Source organism: Oncorhynchus kisutch, linkage group LG19 (assembly GCF_002021735.2).
Source record: "Oncorhynchus kisutch isolate 150728-3 linkage group LG19, Okis_V2, whole genome shotgun sequence".
Classification (NCBI taxonomy): domain Eukaryota; kingdom Metazoa; phylum Chordata; class Actinopteri; order Salmoniformes; family Salmonidae; genus Oncorhynchus; species Oncorhynchus kisutch.
The window spans coordinates 4,531,941-4,545,357 of NC_034192.2; the positions used below are offsets into that span (position 1 = coordinate 4,531,941).

The 13,417-nt window shown below is 43.1% G+C and overlaps 1 protein-coding gene across 7 annotated transcripts in view; it reads left to right on the plus strand.

Moving 5' to 3' along the window:
* The first annotated feature begins 2,218 nt into the window (after positions 1-2,218).
* Positions 2,219-13,417, plus strand: part of LOC109864522 (liprin-alpha-2) — a 223,912-nt gene continuing 212,713 nt past the window's right edge. For 4 of the 7 annotated variants that reach the window (XM_031798036.1, XM_031798044.1, XM_031798040.1 and 1 more), the window contains exons 1-2: positions 2,220-2,489; positions 10,839-11,093. In XM_031798036.1, coding sequence (XP_031653896.1) covers positions 10,845-11,093 — 249 coding nt within the window. In that variant the 5' untranslated portion in view covers positions 2,220-2,489; positions 10,839-10,844. Of the gene's footprint in view, positions 2,490-10,838; positions 11,094-13,417 lie in introns of all 7 variants that reach the window. The other 3 variants (XM_031798037.1, XM_031798041.1, XM_031798043.1) reach the window with 2 other exon arrangements.

Below are 13,417 nucleotides of genomic sequence, written 5' to 3' on the forward strand. Positions count from 1 at the left end.
CTCTCACCACTAGTAATTGAATACCAATAAAACACAAAGCAGCCGGACTGTGTTAAAACATTTATAACTTGCTCTGTGAGAATGCTTGTTTTACAAAGCAAAATTATACTTGGTTCATCAACCTCTCCTAAACTACTTTAATATTTTATAAGCTGGAACATTGTGTTACTGTTACTGCTCACTATAGCCCCCATTGAGTTCAGGTTAACAATGACCTGTGTGTGACTGCAACGTAGCTACATAAGAGAGTGGCTTTCATTGCATTTTCAAAGCTAGTCTGTTTGAGCAATTGTTGAAGCCTGCGTTTGACTTCTTTTTGTGAAGTGTTTTGGATTGCTATGGATATTATATGATTTAATTGTATAGATGGAACTCACAGAAATAAAATGGTACCTGATAACCTGTAAAGCAAATACTGTTAGATGCTCGCTTGACAGCTCTATGGATTCATCAAGTTGACTGTCAGCAAATATAAGTCAAAGTAGCTTAAAACAGAGAACATAAAGATATATAGAAAAGGTAAGGCCAGTCCAGGGGAGTTTGCATTTGTAGCGCCATTTGTTTCCTATTTGGCCATATAGATGTTTCTAGCCATTGGTAAACAGGCCCTGTTATAAATTCAGACTCTCAATTTGGTTTGTATATTTTCAATCACAAGATTGCTCAACAAACTTCAGAGGGAAAAATGATTTACAAGTGCAAGATGAAGTATTGCCTTGTCTCTGGGTGACATTTTCAAATGAATGAACTTGACATTGCATTCAGTTTTATTGCAAACATACACTCACTATTTGAGAAAAGGAGACTGGAAAACTACTGATATTGCTCTGTGGCCATATTGTAGTGAAGGACACCTTGTTAGATGATTTCATATTCTGTTAGGGGGCTTCATTCATAACACATGAATAAACATAACAAATCAGCTCATAGCTAATTAATACATATTTAAAGACTACTAATGTACACAGATTGCAGTATAGTATTGGTATGCTATACCAATATGATTTTCAGTTAATCTTATAACTATATGATCAAAATAAACGTTTTTTTTTTAAAGACACAATCGACCTACTGCAGGCTACTGGTCCCACATTCTTTCCAGATGCCAGTCAGTGTTTACCCGCGCCATAGAGCAGAAAGATAGAGGCATTCAAGAGGGTAATGCTGCTCGACAGCACTGTAGGCCTATAGTGCATGCTTACTAGACATCCTTATAAGGTAGCCTAAGGCTATTCACCAATTGCTAAATACAACCGTGTGTGTTTAATCATATGACGAGATAAAGTATTGAAGAATGTCATCATAGACTCACATCACAGTTTTTGTATGACAATGTTTGTAACATCCATGAAGGTACGACATTTTTGGAACCCCTCGTTTTTTTAAGAGATTAGAGAAAAGTTTTGCGCATAATTTACCTCCTCATTTTACATTACCATGTCTGTCCGGACTAACATCTGTCAGTGGCAGACTGGCACTTCTACCTGTAGGAACGTCCTCAGGGGTGTCTTAAAAAAATAAAAAACGTTTACTGCGTGCCCAATAAATGCTCCACAGAGACTAATATCTCGGGCAAAATGTTGTAGGTTTAAAGAGCAACAACTAAAGATATGGTCAACTTTGCACTCGTCTAGGGAGATGTAAACATAATTGGAAGCACAGGCTCGATTACTACACAATTTATTCCAGAAACGTGGCAGAAACCATCTCTGTGAAAGGGCGAGGTGAGAACACCGGGAAGTGGAGGGAATCTTTTTTTTGTGAATGCATCGATCCGATTGCAAATCTGTGATGTGTGTTTTCAATAGACTAACTGGACTAATGAAAATAGATGTTAAATGACATAACATTAGGTTGTGACAATATGATGACTGTATTTTTAAAAGGGATATTTATATATGCAATGTTAACACAATATGGATTCCATATCATACAGTCATGTTGCAAATTCCTGACACTTCCAAATGTAATTTACCATTAGAATGCACAACATTAGGCTGGCCATTACGCATGAGGCTATTCTACTTTTAAATACAACTTGTGTCAAATTTTTCACCCAAGAAAAAAAAGATATAATTGATATCACAAATTCCATGTATCGTGACCATATTCTGGTGAGCAGAGAATTGAACAACTGCAACTTTAAGATACAGCACACCTCCCCTCCGCCAGCTGGAACAATGGTCTTTACCGACTCTTCTTCTCGCATCAGGAATTTGTAACGTGCCATATTATTACCAATGGGTATATCTGGAGAACCAAATGTCACCACGGAACAGGGCAATTTCAAGTTTTTGAAAATGCCAGCGGTTTATGCAGCCGCACCTTTCATCGAAGATTTCTTGTCGCTGCGTTTTCCCATTGAAGCTTCATTTTAGGACTGGATTGGCCGCTAATGGTCCCAGCTGTGCGATTTCGTTAGCTCGCAGAGACCGCAGTTGTCGTATCCATTGAAGGAGCCTACGTACAGTAGCCTAAAGGAAAAAAACGTAAGTATGGAAACTGTTGTCGGCGAATAGAATGTCATTGATTGTTTTACCATTTGCCTGTCGAGATTAGGATTGCACCCCACGACCTGCTGTTTTGCACAGAGAGCGCGCTCAAGGTGATTTAGAAATAGGCAACCTCTCATCCTCAACTTCCTTAATGATGTGTAAGATGCTGGAGTAGCCTACTAAATATGAACGGACGTGCCCATAGCCTACATTTTGCGTTAGTATGTAACCAATGCCTATAGTATAGTGGAGGGCTACAGAAAATCCGGACACTGTCAGAGTGTAGCGAAAGAGATAGTTAAAGGGGGCGGGATGGAGAAGCATGCATGATGTAATGCACTTAGAAATGGCCAAGGATTCTCCACAATTATCATTAAAGAGCATGGAAAACAATGTTACTGTGCAAAAATGAGATTAGCTCACTATTCCAGCGCATGTCATGTGTTTCTGAGGAATAGAACACTGGGCTGTCATGTGTTTCTGAGGAATAGAACACTGGGCTGTCATGTGTTTCTGAGGAATAGAACACTGGGCTGTCATGTGTTTCTGAGGAATAGAACACTGGGCTGTCATGTGTTTCTGAGGAATAGAACACTGGGCTGTCATGTGTTTCTGAGGAATAGAACACTGGGCTGTCATGTGTTTCTGAGAAATAGAACACTGGGCTGTCATGTGTTTCTGAGGAATAGAACACTGGGCTGTCATGTGTTTCTGAGGAATAGAACACTGGGCTGTCATGTGTTTCTGAGGAATAGAACACTGGGCTGTCATGTGTTTCTGAGGAATAGAACACTGGGCTGTCATGTGTTTCTGAGGAATAGAACACTGGGCTGTCATGAGTAGAATATGTGCCCCTCCTCTATATTAGTAGTGAATACTATTCACATCTGAGGAATAAGTGAAGATTGAGCATTCAGGCTCCTTCTGCTACACACTATATATATACACACACACACACACATACACACACATACACACACACACACACACACACACATACATACATACATACATACATACATACATACATACATACATACATACATACATACATACATACATACATACATAGATGGATGAATACCTAATTAAATCACATATATGCGTTTGACTCAGTAATTATAACACATTAACATCTCATTCAATTATGTTATATCATGATGCTCTTTGTCACTGCGCTGTTAATGTAGAAAATGACAGATGCAACCACATGTACAAGCCATACCATTATTACATATGCTCTGCTCATGTTCTCTGATGCTCCTTTGGGTGCACATCCTACTGGATCCATGTGCACGTCTAATGTAGACCAGTGATATAGCAATATAATCATTTCACCTTAATGAGTATACAACTGAGTTGATTTCCCTCTGATGTACCTCCTTCATGCCAATACACTGTGCTTAATATGTCTGGTGAGAGAACAGCGCTTATTGCTACATGGGATCATGCAGAGGGCTATCTGTAGTAGCAGGCAGAGAGAGAGAGAGAGCGGCCTTTATGCCTATAAAATCATGATTTAATGGCATTTTTTATTGCCCAATTTACATGATTGACAGACGCCAAAGTAAAGGTAGCATAAAATGCCCGGTTTTGCCATTGAAATGGTGTCAGACTGACCCTGGCGACCGGCAGTAAATCAGATCTGGTCTTTATTGTCTTTTTGGCCCAGTTCTATCTGTGGTCTTATTCATCGCAATCAATTGATTGTTTGCATAACCCCGCTGTAGGGGGTTGGGGTATAGGTGAGGCCGTGCTCAGGCAACGCTGGTTTGCACACACACACACACATACACACGTAAACCCTCCTCTGCCCACTCCCTCCTGCTCCTTAATGACAGCGTGCTGGGTGAAACTCGACACTCAATCCCCCCTTCTCATTGAGGCTTTACTCAATGAATCAGCCACTCACAGGTCCTTTGCCCTACATTTGTATCTACATTGGGTTATATTACACCCACAATGTAGTGAGCTCAGTGGGTTGGTCAGATGAAATTGATTTCATGTCAGGAAACCAGGCACTCCTTGCCTTGTGAATTTCTGACTCATTAAACATACGGAGAGGTCCTAGACTTGCAGTGGATTGAGTATTGTTTAAATGTGAGGGATCCTCCATCATCAACCATGCTAATGTTCTGTGAACCTGCTTCTCAAGAGACTAGGGTTCTGTTGCAGTGATTGCATTGGAAGGGGTTGAATAGCTGTCTTTTTGGCGGCCAACAGTATTGTTGTCTGAAGTGTATTTGCGGGTATAGGCTGTCATATGAATGGGAATTCTCTGTCTTCTCCCATTCACAAAACTGCTGTGTCATCTGTTTCCACCTGTCCAAGTGCTATGGGTGCCAAAGTGAGAATGAGTGAGTGTGAGTTAATAGTTTTTCCGATACACTTAAGATCACCAACGCATTCCTTTGCTGCGCATTGGGCCTAGGCACATGCCAAGAAATCAAACATGGACATTATTTAAAAGTAGATTTGCCTTTAGTCAGCACCAATGTACCATCTAAGCTGCGCACACTTCCTCCAGGACTGCTGCGCAGAAGAAATGTCTGACCGTGGAGAGACACTAGAGATTGAACTTCACTGAGTTTGCCCCATTACTTTGGACTATATACGTCAACATTTTTTCTGTGGTCAAATCAACATTATAAACTGGGGGGTTCGTGCCCTGAATGCTGATTGGCTAACAGCCCTGGTAAATCAGACCGTATAGCACTGCTCTAATTACTTGGTAGTCAGTTTATAATAGTGATAAGGCACCTCGGCGGCGCACAATTGGCCCCATTTGGCCGGGTACGCGGTCATTGTCAATAAGAATTTTTCTTAACTGACTTGCCTAGTTAAATAAAGGTACAAATAAAAAATGAAATATATATATATATATCGGCACATTTTTCAATGCAACAATCTAAAACAAATCAAAGTTTGCAAGATTGAGTCTGTGAATTTGTTGTAGGCAGAGCCAGAGCGCAACAGAACATGATGTCTTTCAATCTCCCGCGAGTCAATGCGCTTTCAGATCAGTTCAGATCAGCGCGCGGAGCCGCGCCGGTGCACATTTGTTGATATTCTTTGCTAGTTAGCGAGTTATTATCCCAGTTATAGATACGTATAGGTCAGCAATGGCGAGTTACTGCTTCCTACAAAAGCACAAAACGTGTAGGCTACATTTCAAGCTGTCTTTGAAAAGTTTAGGTCTTAATTAAAGGGGCAGTGTTGTATTTTGAGACAGGCTTTAATATGCAAATAAGCCAATAGGCAGAGGGAAGCCTACATTTTCTAATTCTCTGTATGGTAATAATAATTCATTTTTTATTTTGTCAAGTGGTTTCTTGCATCATACAATACAATGCAATTTACAGGTAGCTATTTGGCCCATGGTGTTAGAGACCAAGTAAATAAACGAATAATTTCAATATCATAATGTAAAAACGTTTTTAAAAGTCCCATGTAATGTAGGGCTGCATTGAACACCACATATAGCCCACTGTAGGCTATATAATAGAAATCCAAAGCTATTTCCATGTGAAAATGTTGTGGGATTCACTCCATTGGTTTTGTTGGTAGGCCTACGTGATGCTCAAATAGTCACAATAGCCTAATGTCTAAAACTGTATGGATACAGCCTCAGTGTTCACTGTAAACACGCGCTGGAAGTTGCACAACATTCTCACAACGTTGAAGTTCCCCTTCACAATACCTCAAATATTCTCAGTAGCCAAAACATTGGAGGGAACATTGTACAAAATGTCACAAAAATACATACAGAGGAAAGGTGTCACATCCTGATCAGTTTCACCTGTCCTTTTTATTGTCTCCACCCCCTCCAGGTGTTGCTTGTTATCCCTGGTGTATATGTCCCTGTTTCCTGTCTCTCTGTGCCAGTTTGTCTTGTATGTTCCAAGTCAACCAGTGTGTTTTCCCCGTGCTTCTCTTTTACTAGTCCTCCCGGTTTTGACCCTTGCCTGTTTTCTGGACTCTGTACTCACCTGCCTGACCATTCTGCCTGCCCTGACCTCAAGCCTGCCAGCCACACTGTACCTCCTGGACTCTGAACTCATTTTGACCTTTTGCCTGTCCACGACCATTCTCTTGCCTACCCCTTTTGGATACAACAAATATCAAAGACTCAAACCATCTGCCTCCCGTGTCTGCATCTGGGTCTCGCCTTGTGCTCGTATAAAAGGTACAAGCTCATCAAATATACAACAACCTTTCTGATGCATTTGTCACTTCAAACCAGACTTCCTTCAGATTGAAATACTGTCAAAAGTACAGTCAGACTGATTTGTAATAGACTGTCATCACCTCAGTTAAAAAAGTAAACATTGGCCTTTGATTTACATCTCTTCTACATGGTGGGGTCGCGAATGTTTGGATATCAATATGCGGTCGCATCAAAATGGGAACGCCTGGTCGAGTGCATGTTGTGCGGATGTAAGTCAGACAATAGCTCTCCACCTCTTTGTCAAGTGGTGAAGAATGGAAACAATTGATCTGGACTCCGCTAATATTTCACACCTTAGAAATGTGTTGCAGTTTTGTAGGTGTGGCGTTTAATGTGAATCATCAACATGTGGTTTTAAGCATGCCCTCTATAACGTAGTTACGGAGGACTGGTGGTTCATAGGAAATTACTGACATAGTCAAATCATTGACATATAAAAAAAAAATGTCATAACCTGTTTGTTTTTTGTTTTTTTGTTTTTTTATGTACCACTTTTTTCTCCCCAATTTCGTGGTATCCAATTGTTGTAGTAGCTACTATCTTGTCTCATCGCTACAACTCCCGTACGGGCTTGGGAGAGACGAAGGTTGAAAGTCATGCGTCCTCCGATACACAACCCAACCAGCCGTACTGCTTCTTAACACAGCGCGCATCCAACCCGGAAGCCAGCCGCACCAATGTGTCGGAGGGTACACCGTGCACCTGGCAACCTTGGTTAGCTCTCACTGCGCCCGGCACGCCACAGGAGTCGCGTGTCATAACCTGTTAATAAGACATCTACCTGTATGTTATTTTTGACGAGTGTCAGAACCAAATCATTCAAATTAGAGCATTCTAATATTACTGATAAGTGTCTCTGATGTGATTTCACCCTGATGTGTAGGCTTCGTTTGATTTCTTTCATCCCTCTCTTTCCATGTTCCTGTTGTATCACTATGGACCAGGCCCTTGTGCTGCTGTTGTGTAGCTCCTTATCTAATATCTACACAGTGAATTGTTCCCATTAATTAGATTAAGTCAAGACATTCAGGAAGTTAGAGGGAACTTGCTGATTTGTGGAGTGGTTCGTGCAGGACCATTGGGTCGAACATTTGTAAGTGCCTCGGTCCCAGTTCCAATGTGGATGTTTAGCCACCTGCTGCGCTGTAATATTTCTCATGACTTTTCAGTTGTGAAGATTTTGCTTGTGCTTTTTGCATGTGCTTTCTGACCTCCATAGTCAGTAAATATTCAATTAAATATCTAAGAACATTTCTCAAAGATACATAATGGCAATTAATATACAGTACAGTGATACTCCCAAGGACAGTTCCAATCTTACTCCTCCATAAAGAGAATGTAGAATCCTACAGTTGTTGATACAGTATAATCTCATGAGGAGCTATGTGTTATGGCTGCTGCCACCACAAGGTTTCAGGGAGGCTTTGACTATTGGGTGTGAGGCGCCCATAGAGATAGATAGAGGACTCCTTTTTATATCTGGAGGCATTATGGCATCTGTGACAGCATGGGCTGCGACGTTGAGGCTACAACCCATAAGAATCCCCACCCAGTTGGCTACTTTGATCTCTTTAAAATGGTGGAATCCCTCAATGGCGCTGCCCACGCTTAAACTGACTTTCGCTCACTAGAGGCCTCTATCATTCACTGATTGGGAAGGGAACCCAGCCCTCCAATCCCTCTGAATAATTCATTAATTGGCATATGGCACAGGGAGCAAGACCCATTGATCCTGCCAGTCCACGTTCCTCCCACCTCCCCACCGCCTCTGTGGTGCAGAATGTGTTCTATTGAGCGTCTCATCCCCTCTCTCTGATTTGATATCATTCCATTTCATCCTTGTCCTTGCGTTTTAGTGGTTTTATGGGGTAGTTAGAATTGGGCGCCGAAGCGGTCGCGCTGGTCTTATTTTCTTTGATATACTTTCTATCAGCTTAACCTGCCTCGTTTTCTGTACTGCATTTATAGACTCCACATCCATTTGTTCTGGTTTGTCTCGTTATTGCATGTGGTTATTCTGACATAAAGGTCAAAATAAAGGATTGAATTGGCTATAGAGTTTTTATTGACAACATATTGATAACAGCCTAATAACTGGCCCATGATAGTGTAATATACAGTAAATGGTCAGACTAGGTTGTAGGCCTCTGATTGTATCACTATGCTACACACAGCAGTACACACATTTCTGTCTGTTTCGTGTGATTATGCCCCAGAGACAGTGACATGAAAGCTAATGAGCTGTTAGCTCTGTCCTGGGTGTATTTTAAACCACTGCATCACGTTCACACTACGGTGCATGGCAATAAGAAGCAGTCCACTACACAAATTGCCTGAGACACTAAACAATGTTCACTGTGTGTTCTATGTTAGTTTAAGAAGCCATGGGGGAGTTCATAAGCCAACACACACTAACTCAAACCTCTCTCCCTGCCCCCCTGCCCGCCCCCCTGCCTCCCTGCCCCCTTGCTTGCCTGCTCCCCTGCCCGCCCGCCTGCCACTGTACTTGGTAAAATTCACAGCTTATATAAGCGTGCTATTGCGTAGCGACAATATGCAGTGGCACCCTGGCATTATGGGAGAAATTCGGTTTTCCAAGGAGCCAACCGAAATCTGCTTTAACATAGTTAGAGAAATGGGAAAATCCATTGGTGGAATTTTTGTGTTTTCTTTGAGGTTGAGATGGGGACCTGTTTCTGTGTTGCTGAGACACTAAAACTGAATGAGCTGTAATCAAGTCTAATTGGTGTCATTAAATTACGAGTTATTATTGTGTGGTAACAGTGTGCGACACTCATGATTGCTACAATTGTTTCTTCTCTTCCTGTTTAAAGACATGAACCCCATCTGTAGTTAGGTCCTCCGCTGTACACAACCCGTGTTTGGAAGAGTAGAGTTTTACTATACAGCTGGACTGCATGATCATCACAGACACCAGCTCTCTAGTCTAGTCTGGTCTCTCAGGTTTAAATGGTAACGGATGGTGTCTGAACGGGAGGCGGTGGGAGGCTGGCTGTGTGCCGGGGCCTGCGCTGAGACCCCAGACTCCTGCCAGGAGAGGCTGCTGGAAGACAGACTTGCCATTTATATTGGCTACCCATTGATGGCGAGGGGACTACTGTCTATTGGTCTGTGTCTCTGTGACTTCACATTTGTAGTGTCTGTGGTTCACGTCTCTGGTGAAGTGATGGAATGTTGGACAAGAGGACAGTGTGAATGCGTGTTTTAGATATGTAGGGTTGTTCCATGCGTTGTTCCATGCGTGCATTAATGTGGTGAGTATGGTTAAAGAGCTGCGTTGTCATAGGTCAACATCTGCTTCTGTGAGGTTGTGGACACAGCTGACAAGGTACAGACCAGTGGAGGTGGAAGGCAAAGATCAGCCAAATCCTCCTAGGAATAATATAGCTTCAGATATTCACAATAGTATAGATCTGCTGCATTATGCAACCAGACACAGGCTGGCCAATGAAATAGTATGAGTGTTAAAACTAGGGCAGAACGAACGGCCAGCCTCCCAAGACGTCGACACAGCCTTGAAACACTGGAGAGATGTGGAGCCATGCTCCAAGTGTGTGTGTCTCTCTCACTCTCACTCTCACTCTCACTCACACATTCCCTTGCCAGGAGAATCTCCCTGCACTAAGCAGGAGGTCACTGAGGACCAGAGCTCTCTAAGCCGTCTGGCCCCCTACAGTGGAGACACTCTCCTCTGTCATCCCTCGCGTCATGTCCCTGGTGTCTTTGAGTCTGATGGAAGGTGACACCAATCAAGGCTTTGTAAACACAGGAAACACAGGGTTCATGCTGCCTCTAGATGAGATGGCGGCTCACGGTGCTGCAGCTCTGAAAGTGTAGGACTACATCATCTCTATTTCTGGTCGAGATCTTTGCATTTTGTATGACTGAAACACAGAATGAATCACCGAATCATCACGTAAAACATCAGTTTTATGTACAGGTTTATGGCTTGATCATTAGACTGTTGTAAGATCCAAGAGGTTTTCCTGTAACATCGCAATAAAACTCCCTTAACCTTGCCCTACCTCACATAGAACAACCACTGAGCATCACCGTCTGACCTGGCTAACCTTTTACCCCTTCCCCCCACCCAGGGTGAGATGATGTGCGAGGTGATGCCCACCATCAGCGAGGACACGGCGCTGAGCCAGCGGGGCTCCCAGAGCAGTGCCTCGGACCCAGACTCCCACTTTGAGCAGCTGATGGTCAACATGCTGGATGAGAGAGACCGCCTGTTGGACACTCTGAGGGAGACCCAGGAGAGCCTGGGGATGTCCCAGCAGCACCTGGAGGACGTTATCTACGACCGAGACTCACTGCAGCGCCAGCTCAGCTCCGCCCTGCCACAGGTAACATACCGTTACACCCAGAAGCCTCTTCCTTCTTAATGTATGTTAAGCATACAGTAACATGAAGGTCCTTCATGGCTATTGGAGATGACAGTGGTTGTGTGTACACTATCCATACTGTATGGTCCAATTCTATTCTGAGGTAAAACGCATAGAAATTGATAGAACACAACTGTGCACATTTTCTTAGCTCCGCTCTGCCACAGGTATTATACCGCATAGGAGCCAATTCCTTCCATGTGTGTTGAGCACTATGTTCTGGACCATGTGATACAGCTAGGTTACAACTAGGGGTGTGGGGGTGTGGGGGGGTCCATCAAGGCCACTTCAGAGATGAGAAAGTTGTATATTCATTGCACATACCATACAGTATAGTCCCATTTCTATATTTAAGCAATAAAGCCTGGGGAGGGTCTGGCACATGGCCAATATACCACGGCTAAGGGCTGTTCTTATGCACGATGCAAAGCGGAGTGCCTGGATACAACCCTTAGACGTGGTATATTGGTCATATACCACAAACCCCCAAGGTGCCTTATTGCTATTATAAACTGGTTACCAATGTAATTAGAGCAGTAAATATACATGTTTTGTCATACCTGTGGTATACGGTCTGATATACCACGGCTGTCAACCAATCAGCATTCAGGACTCGAACCACCCAGTTAATAATGTAATTAAGAACATAGGTGAAATCAAAAAGACCATCACCAATAAAACATTTTTTGTTGTTATTTATCTTCCTTTCATGATGTGAAAATAAAGACCCATCAACATTTCACAAAGTGAGCAGGTTGCATGTTCTCTGTTTGGTTGAAGATTAAGATAAAGAACAAATGTCAAACCCTTTGGTTGTGACATTCATATTTATATATAATCTTTTGCAATACTCTTCTCATTGAAGGTGAGCTGCTACACAAAATTAGTTTCAAGGGCGGCAGTTAGCCTAGCTGCTAAGAGCGTTGGGCCAGTAACTGAAAGGCCGCTGGTTCGAATCCCCGAGCCGACTAGGTGAAAAATCTGACTGTGCCCTTGAGCAAGACACTTAACCCTAATTGCTCCTGTAAGTCGCTCTGGATAAGAGGTTCTGCTAAAGAACTGTAATGTAAATGCATTCATCCCATAGTCGTCCCATGGCAATAAAAACACAACTTGGAATACAGTGAGGACATTTTGGGTCTAGTGTGTTCATTGGTTGTTCGTTTCCCAGCGATATGAGCAAATAATGGCTTGCCTAATAATTCCTATTAAAGTAGAGATTATCTCGCTGGCAGAAAGTGTGTCAGTAATTGTAGTCACAAGTTCCCCCTGCTTCTCTTGAGGTTTCACTGGAAGAAAAGAGGACTTTGTTCACAGGCGGTGCTGGCCGATACCGACTGTAAATCCACATGGTTTTAGAGACAAACAAAGCACACAGACTGTATTGGCTGTGATTTGATCACACAGGCAAACACTAACTTAAAGGGGTTGTCTGTCGGGTCTTATAATAACATAATAATGTATCTGAAATCACATAATACTACCAAAAAGTAGTTTTTTCATGATCTGCTCTTGCCTCTTGATCTGCTCTTGCCTCTTGCTCTGCTCTTGCCTCTTGCTCTGCTCTTGCCTCTTGCTCTGCTCTTGCCTCTTGCTCTGCTCTTGCCTCTTGCTCTGCTCTTGCCTCTTGCTCTGCTCTTGCCTCTTGCTCTGCTCTTGCCTCTTGCTCTGCTCTTGCCTCTTGCTCTGCTCTTGCCTCTTGCTCTGCTCTTGCCTCTTGCTCTGCTCTTGCCTCTTGCTCTGCTCTTGGAACGTTTTAAATGTATTTTATTAGAATTGATATAAGGGTTACAGACCCGGTCATAGGGTTACAGACCCGGTCATAGGGTTACAGACCCGGTCATAGGGTTACAGACCCGGTCATAGGGTTACAGACCCGGTCATAGGGTTACAGACCCGGTCATAGGGTTACAGACCCGGTCATAGGGTTACAGACCCGGTCACAGGGTTACATGCCCGGTCACAGGGTTACATGCCCGGTCACAGGGTTACATGCCCGGCCACAGGGTTACATGCCCGGCCACAGGGTTACATGCCCGGCCACAGGGTTACAGGCCCGGCCACAGGGTTACAGGCCCGGCCACAGGGTTACAGACCCGGCCATAGGGTTACAGACCCGGCCATAGGTTTACACAGTAGATGTATGTTCAGTATATCCCCTGTGAGTCTGTGGCTTCTTTGTTCCATCTTTAGCCTCAGTGACTGTATCTGTTATGATTCATACGTTCATGTGACCGTGTTTGAACTCAGGGTTATTTGGATTCTTGCTCCAACTGTATATTTTG